At 51.2% G+C, this 18,514-nt stretch overlaps 6 protein-coding genes across 6 annotated transcripts; 3 read left to right on the top strand and 3 right to left on the bottom strand.

Moving 5' to 3' along the window:
• Nucleotides 1–4,053: 4,053 nt before the first annotated feature.
• Nucleotides 4,054–4,826, top strand: COL26b_013869 (uncharacterized protein; the record flags this gene model as incomplete). Its single annotated transcript, XM_053186456.1, has 2 exons — nucleotides 4,054–4,422; nucleotides 4,485–4,826. 2 exons carry the CDS (start codon nucleotides 4,054–4,056, stop codon nucleotides 4,824–4,826), a joined length of 711 nt encoding a protein of 236 aa, XP_053029599.1.
• A 520-nt stretch (nucleotides 4,827–5,346) lies between these two features.
• On the bottom strand, nucleotides 5,347–6,647 carry COL26b_013868 (uncharacterized protein; the record flags this gene model as incomplete). The annotated part of the gene is made up of 6 exons (XM_053186455.1): nucleotides 5,347–5,767; nucleotides 5,826–5,920; nucleotides 5,973–6,031; nucleotides 6,079–6,388; nucleotides 6,449–6,522; nucleotides 6,626–6,647. The coding sequence occupies 6 exons, from the start codon at nucleotides 6,645–6,647 to the stop codon at nucleotides 5,347–5,349; spliced, it is 981 nt and encodes a 326-aa protein (XP_053029598.1).
• Nucleotides 6,648–7,181: 534 nt separating this feature from the next.
• COL26b_013867 (uncharacterized protein) lies at nucleotides 7,182–8,135 on the top strand (the record flags this gene model as incomplete). Its single annotated transcript, XM_053186454.1, has 7 exons — nucleotides 7,182–7,306; nucleotides 7,363–7,408; nucleotides 7,464–7,581; nucleotides 7,691–7,701; nucleotides 7,754–7,917; nucleotides 7,975–8,054; nucleotides 8,116–8,135. 7 exons carry the CDS (start codon nucleotides 7,182–7,184, stop codon nucleotides 8,133–8,135), a joined length of 564 nt encoding a protein of 187 aa, XP_053029597.1.
• A 5,459-nt stretch (nucleotides 8,136–13,594) lies between these two features.
• On the bottom strand, nucleotides 13,595–14,511 carry COL26b_013866 (uncharacterized protein; the record flags this gene model as incomplete). Its single annotated transcript, XM_053186453.1, has 2 exons — nucleotides 13,595–14,400; nucleotides 14,448–14,511. 2 exons carry the CDS (start codon nucleotides 14,509–14,511, stop codon nucleotides 13,595–13,597), a joined length of 870 nt encoding a protein of 289 aa, XP_053029596.1.
• A 563-nt stretch (nucleotides 14,512–15,074) lies between these two features.
• COL26b_013865 (uncharacterized protein) lies at nucleotides 15,075–16,141 on the top strand (the record flags this gene model as incomplete). Its single annotated transcript, XM_053186452.1, has 3 exons — nucleotides 15,075–15,180; nucleotides 15,269–15,379; nucleotides 15,495–16,141. 3 exons carry the CDS (start codon nucleotides 15,075–15,077, stop codon nucleotides 16,139–16,141), a joined length of 864 nt encoding a protein of 287 aa, XP_053029595.1.
• A 246-nt stretch (nucleotides 16,142–16,387) lies between these two features.
• Nucleotides 16,388–18,361, bottom strand: COL26b_013864 (uncharacterized protein; the record flags this gene model as incomplete). The annotated part of the gene is made up of 3 exons (XM_053186451.1): nucleotides 16,388–17,013; nucleotides 17,085–17,159; nucleotides 17,567–18,361. Coding segments are annotated over 3 exons (1,496 nt in total), but the record flags the coding sequence as incomplete, so codon positions are not given.
• Between the last annotated feature and the right edge of the window lie 153 nt (nucleotides 18,362–18,514).

Genomic DNA, 18,514 nt, shown 5'->3' with positions numbered 1-18,514 from the left:
GGGATGTTAACAACTTTCGTAGATTGTCTCCGTTACTTCAGGCCAGGGGCACAGTCCAGGATCCATCTCGGATTATCATGGTGTCTTCAGTGGCGGGCGTCGTTGTTGGGGACATGGGTGAGCACGGAAGTAAGTCACATTAATTGAAGGACTTTGTCACTGCAAGCGCTGACAATTTAAATAGCATACGCGTACGCCGCTTCCAAGGCAGCTGTAATTCATCTGATGAAGAACCTAGCCGTGGAACTTGGGCCGAAACATATCACGGTGAACGTAGTTGCACCCGGAATGGTTCCGAGCCAAATGAGTGCGCCGCTGATGAATCGGCATGGTGGTATTGAAAGCGTCTCGAAGCAGGTGCCGGACCAGAAGCTAGGCAGTCCCGAAGATGTCGCTGGTGTAATGGTATTCCTATCTTCGAGGGCTAGCAAGCACATCAATGGGGCAACCATTATGTTGGATGGTGGAAGTTATTTGGTTCGAGGTTGTGCCTAGTCATGCATTTGACAACATTCATCTAAGGGTGGAATTGTCACACATAGACCAAAATACGACAAGCACAGACTCCGAATATGGTCTCGTATCCCCTTGGTAGTCGCAAGTGCCATGGTCTGGAGGTTTTGGTGATGTCATAGGACTAGGCTGTAGCGATTTCAGTCGTCCACCATCGGATTGCTTGGACAACTCCGCAAGATCTCTTGCGTTCATGCTCTGTTGATGCTGCCCTGTGATCTATGGTGGGTGAGCGGGCTCTGAGCGGGAAACCGCTTCTACCGCAGTCCCGCTCACCCGCCGCCCAATGCATCTCAAGCCGGATCAGGTAAGACGTCACCTGGCCTGAACCCGAGACCGACCGAAATCCAGGATAGCCCTTGAAGCAATATCAACCCCACGGGGTAATCGTCCGAGGTCTCCATACGCGTGGCTGTGGAGTTTACCCCAGGTTTTCGAGGCCTTGGAATTAGCACCGGACGAAGTTAGCTAGAGTCGTCATAGTCATTTCGAAGGAGACACAAGGCCACTTATACATAAACTCTTAAATGCGTATCAAATCATTGACCATGTAGGTAGGCTCTGTGAAGCTTCGTCTGCTCTCTATACTGGCAATTCTGTACCCTTCACATATCACTATATTTGTCCAACTTCAGGATGGGCGGCGGCGCAGTAGCTTGCGGTGCTTCGGGATCCGAGTCGAATTACAAATCAGTTCGAAATAATGCCAACAGCAAGTGGTGGCTGGATGCAGGTGAGACGATCCGTCTTCCTGAGGTGACATAGACGTGCTGATCTGCTAGGACTGCGGAAAAACGTGTTCCACTGCGTCGGTCTCTGCGGCACGCTCTTCTTCAATGGCTGTAAGAACGACGCTCATTACTCCCCCAGATTGCATGCGGTGAAGACGCATTCCAACTAACGGTATCCCAAAGACGACGGAAGCCTATTCAATGGTCTTCAGACGATTGACGCTTGGCAAAATTTCTTCGGCCATCCCAAAGGCAATCTACTAGGTTTGATGAACTCAGCTGCACTGTTTCCTGGGTTGATATCTCCGTATTTCGCCGAGTTGATCGCAAATCGATTTGGAAGAAGATGGGCCGTTTGGATTGGTGTTCTGATCAATGTGAGTTTGATAACCTGCTACTCCTTGCAATACTGACCCCTACATCGGTGCAGATCGCTGGCGCTGTGGTTAACTCCGCGGCCATCAACCTTGGGATGTACATCGCCGGTCGTGTCTTGATGGGCATTGGCATCTCTATGGGGGTGACGATTGCACCGACCCTCCTGCAAGAAATTGCGCATCCTCGCTATCGAGCCCAGATTGGCAGCATGTGTACGTGACAAGCTACCTATTGGGAGACAACAGCCTGGACTAGTCTCTGACACATCTTAGATACCTGCATTTACTATATCGCTGCCGTGATCTCAGCCGGCGTCTGTCTCGGCACCAGACATATTGAAGGAAACGCTGCATGGAGAATCCCTTGCTACTTGCAGCTTGTTGGGCCAGGCGTGACTTTAGCGATGACCTTCACCATGCCGGAGTCTCCCAGGGTAAGTGATTTCGTATTCTTAACCAAAAGCCTAAGGCTAATGTCTGTACTAGTGGCTTGTTAGACACGGTGCTTCCAACGAAGCTCTACAAATCCTCGGAAAATACCACGCAAATGGCGACATCAACGACCCCCTTGTTCGGCTTGAATACGAAGAGATAATGGAAAATCTGCGGGTTGAAGAGGTCAACTCTGAGACCAAATACACCGACTATTTCCTGCCGAACAACCGCCCTCGCCTTTTTTTGCTCGTCGTTATCGCAATCGGGACGAATTGGGTTGGAAATGGCATTATATCATACTATTTGTCCCCTATCCTGAGCACGATTGGCATTCGGTCCACGGAGCAACAAGCGGGACTCAACTTGGGCTTACAGATTTGGAACCGTGAGCTCCTTTCCTTTTGCTTATTATCACTCTGTTTGAAACTTCACGTGAATGAAAAGAGGATGAAACGCTGACTGCTTTCCTCGCCAGTAATATTCTCCACCTCAGCAGCACTTTCTGTTGATCGCGTCGGGCGCAGGCCTCTCTGGCTCACCTCAACCATCGGCATGTTCTTTTCGTTTATCGTCGTTATGGGACTTTCCGGAGCCTACGACACCCAAGGGCAGAAAAAAGCAGTGGGCCTCGCCGTAGTCCCGTTCTTGTTTGTTTTCTTCGGCTTTTATGATCTCGCGTGGACCCCATTGTCGAACATGTACTCGGTCGAGATCCTGCCCTACAACCTGCGAACCAAAGGACAGGCAATCTACAACATTGTTCAAGGATCCGCGAATGCCGTCAACCAGTGGGTCAATCCGATTATCCTTGAGGCGATTCACTGGAGATATTACGCGGTTTATATCGGAATTCTGGCCTTTTACTGCGTCATTATTTATCTCAGATTTCCCGAGACGAAGGGACTCACCATTGAGGAAATCGCAATTATTTTTGATGGGGATAGAGCCAAAGGTATCAACCGTGCTGCACGTGTTGTCCGAGACGAGCCTCACGTTGTCGGCGATGGGCATTCAATTCGGTCTGAGCATGCGGACGATATCTCCATCAAACAAAATGGCATGGCGGGCAAGAGCAGCGGTAACGTCACTGCATCTGAGCGAGCATGATTGCTACAGCAATACCTTTGAAGAGATTAGATCGTCTGACCTGACGAATAGATTATTGCCTTGAGTGATGAATTGGGCGCAGATGAATTCATCGGCGAGAAGGATGGGAATCTGCAACCAGGAGAGATAGTCATATTCGCATAGAAATTGGATGTCAATTACCATTCGTATTCGATTTTGTTTGAAGATTATGAATTCGGCAGAAAAGCTTCAACAGAATCGTTTTTCATGCGCTTTACAACTCTGCCCATGATGTCCGTTACTTTGACAGTCATTGGGGAAGCGGTTTCATTGTGCGATGAACTTCCGAACCAGGAAAGCTATTCCCATCTCATATGATCAGCGTTTATCCCTCTTTGAAACACTGTTTGCGCAACGTTGAAATCAGAGTCGAGTGACCAATCTGGAACTCCCGTCTCCTGTAGTCATCACTTAGGGTAGGTACTTGATGGAGTACAAGCGGACCATTGCTTGTGGCAAGTGGCCATCGCAACAGGGGTCCTTCAGCGGAGTGATGACATGTTGCCACACCATCAAGGGATTCAGTGAAGCAGGGAGTCAGCGGAACGTCAGCTGCCGCTTCCCGCCTCTATGTCTGGGTGTTGCGGCACGCCGATGCCGACCCTCCCAGTACTTCGGACGCCACATAGGTACGTTTGAACGCGGAAGGGTCGATGCAGGCTAGGCGGTCGTACCGCAAGCCGCACATGAATAGTTAAATTCAAGAAATTAGTACCTTAGGGACGATGTTTAAGTGATCAACTTCGTCAGGGCTCCTGTTGAGCGTCGAGATTGATATTTCAGGGTCGTAACCTGCGCAGGTGCTCAAGGCAGACGGAACACCCGATTTCCAATCTCCACCATCGTATTTCCAACCCGAGACCATCATTATGAGTCCCCCCACCGTTGCGGAGCTTGCCAAGCTCATTGATCATTCCGTCATTGACCCTTTTCACACTGAGAATGATCTGAGAGAGGGAGTCGCCCTGGCCAAGAAATACAAAACGGGCCAGTTTGTCACGCAACCTTTTCGCGTCAAGCAAGCTCGTGAGCTCTTGAAGGGCACCGATATCAAGCTCCAGACCTTTGTGGGTCTTCCTCATGGAAGCGATCACACCGCTGTCAAAGTCCTCCAGGCTTCCCTAGCTCTTGAGGATGGGGCACAGGAAATTGACATGGTCATCAACATCTCCGCATTACTTTCAGGAGATGTCAAGTACGTGGAAGAAGAGATTAAGGCGGTCGTTGAAACAGCAAAAGTGAGTGCCCATCAGTCTCTGACTACCTAGCTTGCACTGGCTTACCCCACCTCGACATGTAGCGGTATGATGTGGTTGTAAAGGCCATTATTGAAGTCTTCGTCTTGAACGATGAGCAAACCAAAACGGCGGGACTGGCAGCCGAGCGGGCTGGTGTTGGCTTTGTCAAGACTTCGACTGGCACTAAGCCCGACAAAGTGCCGGATGTGGAGCGTGCAGTGAAAGTCCTGAGATCTGTGCTCAAGCCCACGACGGTAATCAAGGCATCTGGTGGATGCTACACCACTGATGCTATCGTGACCTACTACAGGGCTGGCGCGAGAAGATTCGGTGCATTTGAGACAGCGAAGATACTTGAAGGCTATGAGGAGTTGCTGCTCCGGGGTGCGACAGGGCTGGAGTAGGACGCCACTGTGGATGACATGTAGCTTGCCTCATACTGAAGAATGGTCTTTTCCTGAAGAAGGATTCTGTCTTGAGGAGTGATCTTGTTCTCGCTTTGATAATGGTGCCCTTATCATAGTACGCTTTTCTGACTCTATTCAAACGAAAGGTTGACAGAATAAACTGAAGTAGCCTTTTGACAACATAATATCTTTTTCGTAACTGCCATGTGTAGAGTTTGAGACAACAAACCTAGAGCCCAAAGCGCCATGGGATTCAACTCACATATTAGCAGAGAGACAGCATAGTTGTGAATGTAAAGACGGGGATGATATTATGGTTGAAGAGCCATGAAGCATGGTTTTAATAAGAGGCCTCCAGCATCTTCACACCAATATTTGGATGAATGGCCTGTATAAGTGGATATTTTTGATGAAATATAGGCATTCTTGGGCAAATTTAATGAGTTCTATTGCCAATTCAACCTAGCTGCATTCACCTCCGGCCTATGTGCTCTCTGGAATTCTTGTTGCACTGGTCTTAACCTTTAAGGTTAGCAATCTCGCTCTCTATGGCAGCCTTAGCCTTCACATCCGCGTCTCCGAAAGCCTTGAAAACATCCTTCAACTTCTTCACAACTGCTGGATCCGCCTCAATTGCCTTCGACAGCGCTTCGCCATCATTCGCTAGCCAATCCGTCTCAGTGCTGGCGAACTTGCCGTCCCACGTGGGCCCAGTCAAGGGGTCAATCTTCATATGCCCTTGAAGCCTGTCTCTTGTCTTGAAGTCCTTGTAGTACGGAGGTTGCCTCTTGGGAGGAGGATCTTTCAAGAAGGGGTATTTTGATAGTGCAGTATCGTCGAAGGTCGTGTTCTGAAGTTCCTCGAGGTGATGGGCGAGAATTGTGATGTGCTGGCAACCCAATTCGGCCGTGGCAATGATCTCACCAATGTTCGCGTTACTGTATTTTGTCAGACCGTATTTCCCAGGCAAAGCAAGACAACTCTATGGACACTTACCTCGCAATGACGATAAGGGGCTGGTCCTTTCCCGTTGCTTGGTACATCTTGGCGTAAGTCTCCAAAATATGGACTAAACGGGGAGCCATCGGGTGCTTCACAAGGGCGATTAGCATGCCATAAGAGTTATGCGCAGTCAAAGCTCACCGTCATTGCGGGATCATCTCCCTTGTGCATCAAGGAGTCATCTTCGTAAGCGGCGACCTCTACAAGGTGTCAGCCCGTGGTCAATTACTTTCATGACTATCCTCACCATTGAGATACGGGCTCACGAAAAGACATCCCGCTTGGCTGGCCGCAATGGCCTGCGGAAGGCTAAACATCGAAGTTCCCAAAGTTCTAATTCCCTCCTCGGTCAGAATCTTGGCAGCAGCCAAGCCTGGGCCCGTCGATGCGATCTTGATCGCGTATTGATCACGTGTGATGCCGTGGTCTCTGAAGGCTCGGTCATACGCATGGCATTGATCCAAGACCTGCTGCTTATCGTGAACGTGGCTAGGCGATACTTGTACGAGAACACGGCCGGTGATGTTCTTCCGGTTGTCTGCGCAGAACTGGACGGACTGAACACCGAGTTAACAACGTCCGCTGGCGTCCTTCATTTGTGAACCGATGAATCTTACAACGCGGTTGAACACTTCTTCCCACCCTTGAGACCCGTATTTCTTGACATTTTCCAAGAAGATGGCCCGGTATTCTGGCTGGAGCATGGTGTTGCAGCAAATTACCTGGTTCGATGTTTCTAGAATTGGTCAGCGCAAAGTGGGTTTGGTCAACTTCTGGGGCTTTCGATAACTCACGGTTGTGGGGTTTGAATGACATTTTGGTAGAGACCTTCGGGTCGATCGCATCTACGTCTACATTGCAGACTCTCTCGAGGGCTTCTAACAAGCTCGTATGTTTCTCGTTGGACATGTTGGTAACTGTTCACTGATTTGCTGCTCGTGCGAATGCAATAACGACTTGGAAACAAGATCGATTTTAAGTAAGATATGTGAATTTGTCTTCTAAAACGTGGAAAAGCTGGATCAATAAGAATGCATCGTCGTCTTCACATGAACCTGCCTCCATAGTCGGTGACATAGCAATCCACTTCGCCGAAGTTTTGCCGCGGGAGCAATCCCGCTTCGTCCGCTTGCTCCGCCAGTCACTCAATCGAGTGCGAATGCGCGTGATCCCCACATCAACTTGCATCAAGGTCCATCGCCGTAGGGTGCTTGATGGGGCCAACATAGCCCGAAGTTGTGTTCCGGTATAAGGACACCGGAGCTTGGTGGATGCCTCGACAAGTGGTGCATGATGCGTTTAGTGAACAATCAGAACCGAGTTTGAAAGGCCCTCAGAACCTATCACACGATGTCTACCGCAATCCCCACCAACAAGAGAACGGCTATTCTCAATGATGGAAATGGAATTCCACTAATCGGCCTGGGGACGTACCTCTCAAAGCCAAATGAGGTTCGGGATGCTGTTCTAGCGGGGTAAGCATTATGGCCGCTCTTGAATGTGTGTCCCAGTCACTGAGACAGTAATCCAGATGGAAATGTGGCATGCGGCACTTTGACTGCGCGCAGTTCTATCAGGTAAGATTTCAGAGTACCTCATCATCCATGTCTCTTCTGTTAATCGAGGTTCCAGAATGAAAAGGAAATCGGTTCGGCAATCGAGACTCTGAGGAAGGAGGAGCCGCGCTTCAAGAGGGAAGACCTCTTCATCACCAGCAAGGCTTGGAACTCGTCAGTACAAACCCAAACATGTTCGTAAAGCAAACGATTCACACTGACATTCTTGGAGACATCACCGACCCGAAAATCTGAAGAAGGCCCTCGATCAGACTTTGAAAGACTTAGGCACTGACTACTTAGATCTTTACTTAGTACGATGAATAGTCAAGCCAAACATTGTAACGACCGGGGCTAATTGATTAGATTCACTGGCCAGTCAACTTCGCCGCGGTCGATGATGCCAAGTCCGATACTGGAGTAAAGCTGGAACCATCTGAGGGAGGCAACATGCTGCTCGACAGGGAGCTGAGCTTGACGGCTACCTGGGAAGCTATGATCGAGGTTAAAAAGGCTGGCAAAGTGAAGAGGTGATCTCCATCTTGATCTGGACGTGACTAAAGCATATGATGTTGACAATCACCAAGCATTGGTGTCAGCAACTTCAGCCTGGCGCACATTCAGAAGCTCATTGACGAGACTGGTGTAGTTCCAGCTGTCAACCAGGGTACGTCAAAACTAATCACTGTGTTCAACGTATCTAAGACGATTGATCTTCGCTAATATAGATCTTATTCCTCTCAACTAGTTGAAGCTCATCCTCTTCTGATCCAACAGGAGTTGCTCGATTACTGCACGTCGAAGGGCATCCATATCACGGCTTACATGCCGTTTGGCGGCGATGCAGCTCGAGGCGGGGTCAAAGTCCTCGGAAATCCTGCGGTGGACAAAATTGCTCGCAAATTCGGTAAAGATGCAGGCCAAGTCCTGGGATCATGGGGAATCAAGGCGAGTATTTCTTTGTTTCAGGGACGTCCCTCTAATACGAGATCAGCGAGGGTTCTCCGTCCTACCAAAATCTGTGAAACCATCCAGGATCGAATCCAACTTTCAGGTCTTTGATCTAGACGACGACAGGTAATGTGTATTCGGAGTTCCCAAGCATGTAATTAGGCTAATAGTTGGTGCTCTCTGTGTCTACAGCTATGAGGTTCTCACTGAACTTGGCCGCAAAGACCCCGCCCGCTTTGGAGGTCTCCCCTTCACTTTCAACCCGGCTTGGAAGGTCAATGTGTTTGACACTCCTGGAGAACGCAATGTGGGCCTTCACGAACCATTCTGAGTGCATAACGCATTGCCATTCCAGACGTGAACGAGATATCTGAGCAAATCTTGAACTCCAGAGTACCTAGTTAGAACCATGTACCAAGTTTACGAGTTGACTCATCAAACCTTGTCAGATTGTGCCCTCTACCGCGTGTCGTGAGACAGTGCTTGTCCGTAGTGGTAGTCCCGGAAGTAAAAGCCAGAGCAGGAAGCAGACCGCAAGGACCGAGAGTATGATGGGCTGTAACACAGCCACCCCTTTGGCTTGAGCAATAGCTCCCACCATGAAGGGAATGACCGAGGCACCGGAGGCTCCGATAGCTGAGCAGATTCCGATGGCAGACACCCGCATTCTCTGTGGCAGGAGACGAGATAGACAGACGATGACTGCGGGGAACACAGGGCCCAGGAAGAATCCTGACAAGCGACATTAGAAAAATGCTTGTGTCTTGGCAAACGAGGATCTTACCTAGGAATGCAACAATGATCGCCGAAGAGATGAAGTTGGGGATGAGCCAGTACAAGAGTTGCATGACGATGGCACAGACCAAATACACGGTCACAGCATGCTTCTCAGACTTGAAGACACGTCCAGTGACAAAGCCAAGGATGATCCGACCGACAGTGATTCCCGCCCAGAAACCACTGGCAGTAAGTCCCGATGCAAAGGCTGAGCCGCCACGCACATCGATCATGAAAGTCACGAGCCAGCCGCCGAGAGCGACTTCGGACCCTACATAAGCCAGAAGGAAGGCGCTACAAACTAGCACAACCCTGTTCTTGAGGCAATTCCAGGTGTTGCTAGTTTTGAAGCTGCTGGCAGCCTTGAACACTCTTGAAGAAGGGTTTCGCCTCATGGGCGGCCGGCCTGCATTCTCACCCAGCGGCATCGCCTGCAAGGGGAGCTCGACTGTTTCTTGCTGTCCCCGAGACTCGCCAATTTCCTCTCGGTATGCCTTTCCATTCTGAGGATAGAAGAGGGAAAGGGTAAGCACGAACTCCGAGGCAGCCATCGCGACCAAGACGTAGTATACTTGGTACCAATGCCAACCCCGGGAAAACAGTGCACTTGCGGTGACTGGAGTGATGGTTGCACCTAACCCGTAAAAGCCATGCAACAGTCCCAGAAGCTCATTGGATTTATTGAAGCCTCCGACAAACGAGTTCCAGGCAGCGGTTTTAGCGCCTGATCCAAGACCAACGAGGATGTAGACGACAATAAGAACCGGGAATGGCGGGTGGAAACAGCCTACGAGGTAGGCCGTAAAATGACAAGTTCCCGCCATGATAATGACCCCGCGCTTGCCATAACGTAAATGGACGGCGTGGTTCGAAACAGTGCTCATGATGAACCCCAATACAGGCGATAGGAAGATGAGCGATACTTGGAGGTAAGTGATGCCGTAGTATTCCTCAATCTGTTACCCAAGGTTAGATCGAGCAAGCGTGAATGCATGGAGTTATCGAAAAGTTGATCTGTCAACAATGCTAGACGAACCTGTGGAATAAGAACCTGAGATCGTCGCCATGTCAGTAGATAACCTTGCAATTGAAGGATCGTGTTGCACTAACACCATAAGAACTGTCATTGCTGCCCAAAAGCAAGAAACACCAGAAAATCGCGCCTAGTTTGGCAATGTTGATGCGCGGGAAATCCCATCTTTCATGCGTAGGTTGCTGGTCTGCATCGTCGGACTCGGGTTCGGGGTTGGCTGGCTGCACTGCACGAGATCTTTGGCGTCGAAAAGGCCTGTTGTTTATGAGAAACGAAGAGATCGGAGATATGAGCTTCAGGGGCGACATGGTGAGGATAAGCAGTGCGCGCTAAGATAAGTAGACCGAGTCAACACCAGAAACACAGCTGAATAGCCAGAGTCGCGACCTGGGAAGCCCACCTCTTATTTATCATTGGCAATCTCATTGTCTTTGATAAGGGCTTCTCGAGAGGGTCCACTCGTTGGCTCCCCCCTTTGGAGGAAGCCATTTTGAATCACGCATCCGATACGTACTGTTACTTTGCACAGTGTTCAATTTCTCTGACGGACAGCGTGATGCAGGCCACGCACCGGCGCTGAAAAGTATCCGGCCCAGTGGGTTTGCTGCTATTTCCGCTACAATGCCTGGAAATATGGGGATCCAGGCCTAACCATTCAAGGATCCGGGCTGATCTGTGTGACGCCGACGCGGAGAGGGTGCGGGGAAGTTGGCTTCCAGGCTGTTTACCCCAGATTCGTGCTCTTTTCATGTTCAAGAGACAGCATCTCAACCCTCCAGGATGCGCAGATCACCTCACAGAGAGTACTTACATCACATACTGGGTTGTAATGATACACTGAGACTCAAGCTCTTCCCAAGCTCGACATCAGCCACCGCGTAAGCATCACATCGGAATCTGCATCATGACGAGTCAAGGCCGGACAAGGCCGAACTACCCGCGGCGGCGGGCACCTGTTGCCTGTCACTTTTGTCGATATCGGTAAGATCAGACCTTTGTTCAGCTTCCAACTTGGTCAGATCACTGACGCTTCCTACACAGCAAACGGAAATGTGATTCCCAGCGCCCTGCATGCGGTTTATGTGCCGTGTCTGGCGTTGACTGCGAGTACCCAGAGCCTTCGGAAGACACGAGGTACATGCCCTGCCCCTCGGCTATTCAAAGCCATTCTACTGAAGGATCTCAGGCTGACGATGTGTTTTGCGGCTTGCTTCCAGGCAAAACACAACGCAAGGCTCGGTAAATTTGCCGGTAGATGCTCTCTTGCGCCGTCTGGATCAGCTCGAGAATATGTTGAAACAGCAAAATGGACAGCGGCAAGAGTCTCAGCCGACACAAGACGGTGATGAACAGCCTACATCTGAGCGACCAACACCGGGCTCTGCTCACCAAGACGAAGGATCTCCAAGTTCACATGGCTCGCCACCACAACAGACACCTCCACCTGATGACGTCGCAGGCCAGTCTACGGATAGTCCAACTCCTAATCTCACCGAGTCGACTTTACCGACAACTGTCACAGATGGTGTAACCATCACGGCATCGGACACGGACCAAGGTAACCAACATGAAGCCCAAGGGGAGCTGATGAGCGACGTTTACGATGACTCCATGCTCGACAACATCCAAGGCTTTGTATCATACCTGTCATCCCATGGTCCGGCCATGACAGCGTCGCATACCATTGAAAAGACATGGGTCTCAGCCGAGCCACCATATCCAGTGATCGGCCATGGCCAGCGCTGCATCACCTGCGGTCGATCCGACAGCCGCCTATTAGATGACGCACCTATCACCATGCCAATAGGCCACCACACCTCCACCGGAAGCATGTTCGCTCTTGAACCCGTTCGTCGCCTGATTGGCGACTATCCAAGGGATTTCTTCTACCAGGTTGAGACATGTCGAACCAGCATCCCAGAACTCAGCTCTCGACATGACCTGTCCCTCCTGCTGGCATCCGTTGACTTCATTGGCGGTGCCACAGATGGTCTCGTTTCGAGCTACTTCACAAATATCAACTCTACGTTCCCGATATTGGACAAGACGTCTTTCACGGATCTCTTTCATCGGACTCTGAGAGGTGACCAGTGCGAAGATGTCGATGCAGCTGTCTGTCTGGTCGTTTTAGCTCTTGGGAAGCTGACTAGCACTGACTATGAGGATGTCAACTCCACAAACCACTCATACGGCCTTGAATATTTCATCCCTGCGTATCAGATACTGACAACGCAATGGGTGACGTCCTTCGGCACCGATCTTTCACTGCCGACAGGTCTGGTCCTCTCCGCTATCTACATGTCTTGCCTCGCTCGACCATTGCTTGCTTGGAAACTCGTATATATGGCGTCCAGTAAGCTGCAAATGATGGTGCCAAGTCGGAACCAGGGCAGCGCAGCTTTCTCAAACGCAGAGAATGAGACCGTCGGTCGCCTCTTCTGGGCATGCTTTCTACTGGAGTGGTAAGTCAGAAGCCTGCGCACACTGGGCCCTGCTAATGAGCATGATCAGTGACAACTTAGCTGAACTACACGTACCACCGAGCGGTATTGAAATCGACATCGACCGTATGCAGTATCCACGGCTAAGTAGCCCCGATGAAAGAGACGGACTCGTGTTCCTTGCTCTATGCTCGGTCCGGGGCCTTCTAAATCGCATCCATAACGCAGTGTACGCGTCAGGAAGCCAGGCCCCTCTCCAACCAGCAAGCACGCCAAGCTATACTGAGAACGACAACTCCACTGGGTCACCATCTTTATCAACAATCTGCTCACTTGAAAGAGTATTAAATGAGCTTACACGCCAGCTTGAGGTTTGGTATCACTCGTTACCTGACAGCATCAAGCCGGATCTGAGTCATAACGTGCCTACTGATGCACACGAGGCTTCACTGCGACTCCGATACTGGTCAGCCAGGCACATCATCTCACGTCCGTGTCTTGTATACATTCTGTCCGTCAGCAGAGCTGATGAGATCCCTACCTACGTCTACAAATACGCTGAGACCTGTATTCAGAGTTGCCGCAACTACATTGAAACCGCTCTACAGGTCTTGACCAAACGCACCCCATACGTGTGGGCTATATGCCAAGCGTAAGTTCTGCCTTGCTGTTACTCATCGCAGAATGCCACGCTGACTATAGTGACTCCGTCCAGGTGCTTAGCAACATCTTTCGTGTTAGCCACGTCGTCGGACTCACCGATCTTGAAGCACCTGGTTCCTGACATTGAAGGGATCGTATCTCGACTCATAGTTGGCATGCAGCGTTGGGCGTCACCCGAGTCCAGTATAGAGTCAATCATTTGCATTCTACAGTCCATCCACCAGAAACAGCGACTAGCAAAGCTCAAACGCCGGCACCCGTCGACATCACTGGGTTGAAGCATCTCGTTATATCGGTTTAGGGAGCTGTTACTCTATGGGCTATATCTGACATCTGGCTAGTCTAAGTAGAGAATCTTAGTCCTCCATTGGCGCAAACGACACTTCCAGTGCACCAAGACGAGTCCTGACCACAAATCATACCAACAACGGCGGCAACCTCGGTCCAGTAAGCCGGGCGTCTCCCAGCCATCTTCTCATTGGCCAACTTCACCAACTCCGGCCGATCGACTCCATCACGAACAGCCGTCAAAGGAGCGGCCAGTTGAAACGGCTCCAATTGCTTCCAGAACTCCTCTCCCGCCGCCCAGTACATGTCGCCCTCGACGGGACCGGGGTTCACAGCGTTAACGGTAGCCCGCTCCACAAGTTCTCTCGCCCATGTCCTCGTCATGGCCTCCAACGCAGCCTTCGTTCCGCCGTACAGGGTGTGCGTCTTGAAGCCCATGCTCGAAGCAACGGAAGAGATGTTAACGATACGGCCCGAGCGGTCGTGCGGCAGGTACGGCAGGACTGCCTGCGTGACCATGATGGGGGCCAAGACATTGACGGCGTAAATGCGGTGGAACTCATCAGCTGGAACCTCGCCCAGGGCATAGTCACCGCCGACGCCAGCATTGTTGATGAGGATATCGATGACGAGAGTGCCATCGGCTCGGGCGAAGTTGGCTTTGGCCGTCTCGACGATTCGCTTGCCTGCTTCCTCGGGTTGGATCAGGTCCGTTTGAAGAGGGACGATCTTGACGCCGTGCTTTGAAGAGAGCGAGGCGGTCAATTCTTGGGCGGCTTTGGTGGAGGAGTCGGACGTGTACACGCCCAGAATATTGGCGCCTTTGCCTGCAAGATGCTGTGTAATGGCAGAGCCGATGCCTGAACATGTTAGCAGAAAGCCCTTTCCAGATGGAAAGTCTGTTCACCTCGGAAGCCGCCGGTGACAACGGCGATTTTGCCTTCAAGAGGTCGAGCTGTGTTAGACGCCATCTCTGCCTTTGGAATGTGTATCGAAGTTCTTCTTCTTTGAAGGATCTGGATTTGAAACAACAAGAATGGCGAATCAGAGGTACGGCAGGTGAATCTTGATGTAAAGCAAGTACAAATGAGTAGGGTGATATCACCTTTGATGTGTTTTCTACTTTTCTAATACTCGGTCCATCTTGTAGCGAGTCGCTTTAATGCAATTGCTTAAGCATGCGTCCAGGGCCCAACTATTGTCCCTGGCCCATACGGTCCGACATCCGCTTGCTCCGATACTTTCTGAAGACGAAGAAGGTGTTGGGACAACGCAAACCAGTCAGTCAAGATGCTGGCGGACCTTTGCGGAAGAGCGGGAAGAGCACCGCCTTGCATGTGGGGGAGGGGGATCTGCAGGGACCTTTGCGTCACGCCGCATGTGCTACACATAGCGATGTAATAGCAACTTTGACCCTCTCTTTCGCTGCTCAAGTTTTCGTTCTTACGAGGACTTCTGCACTTGTTTCACGAAATCAGCTCTCGATATCTGTATTGAATATAATCATCGTTGGGAGGCATCACGACGCAGCATCATGAGCAACACGGCAGACCCTTCGTTTCGTGAGGTGAAGGCGCGGCAGGGCGGCCCAACCACTCGGGCTGCCGATTTATTCCGTCTTGATGGTCGGACTATTATTAGTAGGTGGCACGTCGAATCTCTGAGGTTCCTAAACTAGTGAACTTCAACGAAAGGAATAGAAGTGGAAACTGACGCGATCCCAAATAGTAACTGGCGGCGCGGGCTATTTGGGCGTCGAGGTTGCCCAAGCAGTACTGGAGGCCGGAGGGAACCCCGTGTGCCTCGACATTGTCACCAGCCCTCCTAGCGAACCTTGGAGTAAGTTGACCATCCCTGGATAGCCATTCCCCGACAGGATCTGTTCTCAGATTACTGGGAGAGTATTTGACGGGTTCAATAAGCGGGAGGTGAAGCTGACTTCCGACGTTCCCAGACCAGCTGGAAAAGCTCGCCACTAAGTTTGGCTTGCAATTATCGTACTATCACCTGGACGTGACCAACGAGAACAGCATCACAACTGTATTCAACCAGCTCGCACCAACACTCAAATACCCCATACGAGGCCTGGTAGCCTGCGCCGGTGTCTCCGATAACGACCCCGCGCACGAGTTCTCTATCGAGCGCTTCCGCCGCCTCATGGAAATCAACGTCACCGGCACATTCGCAGCGGCACAGGCTGTGGCTCTGGAGATGAAGAAGGCTAACGTGGACGGCAGCATGGTGTTGGTCGCAAGCATGAGCGGCACGAACGTTAATAAGGGAGTCGATACGGCTGCGTACAACTCTTCCAAGTCTGCAATCTTGCAACTTGCGCGGTCGCTGGCGGCCGAATGGGGCTCACGAAAGGGCATGCCTCTCATCAGGGTCAACAGCCTGTCGCCGGGGTACATCAGAACCCCCGCCACCGCTGAGGCGCTGCAGAAGCCAGGCATGGAGAACCAGTGGACCGGAGACAACATGCTGTACCGCCTGAGCTCCGTGGACGAGTTTCGGGGCCCCGTGCTGTTCCTCCTGGGAGATGCGAGCAGCTTCATGACGGCGGCAGACCTCAGGGTGGACGGCGGACACTGCGCATGGTAGATATAGGGGAATAAGGAATAGAGAAGAGAAGATGACTAGGATTTGCATCGAGTAATTGACTTTCAAAATCCACTTTTTCAAGTATTACCTTCTCAATCTCGCAATACGGAGCCGCCCAACATTTGGCAATGTTTTGTCGGTTTCAATCATTACAGTGAAATGTAGATGCGCCGCCGCTGGAGCACGTAGCAGAGTCAACGGGATGTTATTTTCTCGATTGGATGAAAAACTTCAATTTCTCCACATCTAGACCAACACGAGATTCTCCTGGCAGGGAAGCCTATTCTCTCTAATGTCCTTCGCATTGAGCTCATCGGTGCCAGTCGCTCGCTCCCAAGCCTCCTTCTCATCCTTCACTATGCCCGCCTGAAGGTGCCTGACAGCGAGCCGCTTGTGGGACACTTCAGCGGGCGTGTCCACATACCAAAGCTCCGTCATCAACGCAGCAGCATCGCTCCATGGAGTTCTGTTCAACGCACAGTAATTTCCTTCCACCAAAACGATTCGAACCTCACTAGGAATGGCAATATCGTCTGCAACAGGGTCTTTTGTCGCATGATCAAATGAAGGCGCTTTCGCTTCCACCGGAGGCTCGGCGACAAGCTGTCGCACCAAGGCCAGGAAGCCTTCAGCATCAAATGTGAAGGCGGCTCCACGGCGATGTGTAGCGAAGACTGGATCTGGCATCGAGGCGAGATGGGCGCGGGAATAGTGGAATCCGTCCATCGCGAGATCTACGGCTGTAGGTGCAGTCTTTGCACTCGGACGGAGCTTGTTGATGCGAGCGGTGACCAACCGAGCCAGCGTGGTCTTTCCGGAGCCAGGCACGCCTGAAATCCCAACGACGATCCTGCGTGAGGCAGGCTGTGAATCTAGGGCAGCTTTTAGCATGTGTTAGCGGCAGTTCAACTGTATCTCGCCCAGGCACGACAGAAGCACTTACAGAGCAGCTTCTTTGAAAGTCGGTCTACCTCCATCTTGACATTTGGCTCAAGACTCGTCATATCCTGCATATCGACTAAAATTGAGATCGGATTCGATATAAGGTGGTAATCTCGGTTCTTAGATGTAAATGTGTAACAGGTAATGGTTGAAGATTACCATCTTGATGCGTTGAAGGGCTTTATGCTTGCTTCACAGCAAGCGGGTGGCGGATGGCGGGATCAGCGCCAAATAGGGCCTAAACTTAGCTACCAGCACCATGACCATCAAACCACGAACAGGGCACAAGGAAGAATATTGAGGGACGCATAGATTTCAACGAATGACTGCAGCTGTTCTAGTTACAAAAAATGAATTATGTTTTCTCTCGTCTTTACCTGTGGTGGCGCGACTAATATGGCTTCAATCCAGCTAACTTCAACATCACATCGTTCACCTCGGGCTTCTCTAGCGGCTCGTCCCTGTTGCGTGGATCAACCGTACCATCAGGAAGATGCGCAAGCTGAGGCCGAAGCCAAATGTTGTCGTGCGCCCAATGGGTCGTTGCGCCATAGACGTTGAACACGCGAGCTTTCTCCTCAAGAGCTTCTCTCTTGGCAAGTTTGGCGGGAGAGTAGGATGCGTATATTACGGTTCGGATCGTTTTGCTGTTCGCCGTGGGCTCAGCTCCCCAGTGCACCGTTCGCGAGTCCCACAAGATCAGGTCGCCAAGCTCTGCCTTGACTTTGCACGCCTTGAGCCCTTTGCCCTCGAACCACTTCATTTCTTCCTCACTGAAGCGGCGCCAATCAATTTCAGGCCAGGAGGATCGATCGGCCTGAGTGTCGAAGAACTCGGCGTTGTAAGCATTCGAGCCCGGTAGCACCATAAGCGAGCCATCCTCATCGCCAACATGGCTCAGGTTGATGATGCCCTGGATGCAGTGCAGCCCGCGTTTAAAGGGTGACTGGTCAACATGGGGCCATGGGGCGCGGGGCGGCTTGTCCTTTCGCCCCGGAAGAGTGATGTTCAGCGAGTCGAAGGAGACGAGTAGCTCGTTCGTGTTCCAGACTTTAGAAAAGGCATCCACGACTCCAGGTTCCATGCGCGCATCCCACATGAATTTCTCGTGGACAACGCAATAGTTGTCAAAGGTGTTGAGCTTGCTCTGTACAGGCATGTTCTCGGCCAGCCAGGTGTCGGGGTCGTCTAAGTCCAGCGGCAGGCCGAAGGAAGTAAGCCACTTCAGAGCCCGTTGCTGGTACTCAACCGCACGTTCGCGGGGAATAGCGCCCTTGACTACAGCATATCTGTCAGATAAGGCTATCCGAATATGGATATGTCAGGCACAAGGATTGCATATCCAAAGTATGCATATAACACCTATATCTCCGAATATTCCGATGTCGGATTCCAGCGAGAACACACCGACTTTTTCTATCATCATCATCA

This window comes from Colletotrichum chrysophilum (assembly GCF_026319265.1).
Source record: "Colletotrichum chrysophilum strain AFK26 chromosome Unknown scaffold_263, whole genome shotgun sequence".
Classification (NCBI taxonomy): Eukaryota; Fungi; Ascomycota; class Sordariomycetes; order Glomerellales; family Glomerellaceae; genus Colletotrichum; species Colletotrichum chrysophilum.
Note: the sequence above shows the minus strand (reverse complement) of the source record. Positions and strands in the feature narration are given on the sequence as shown.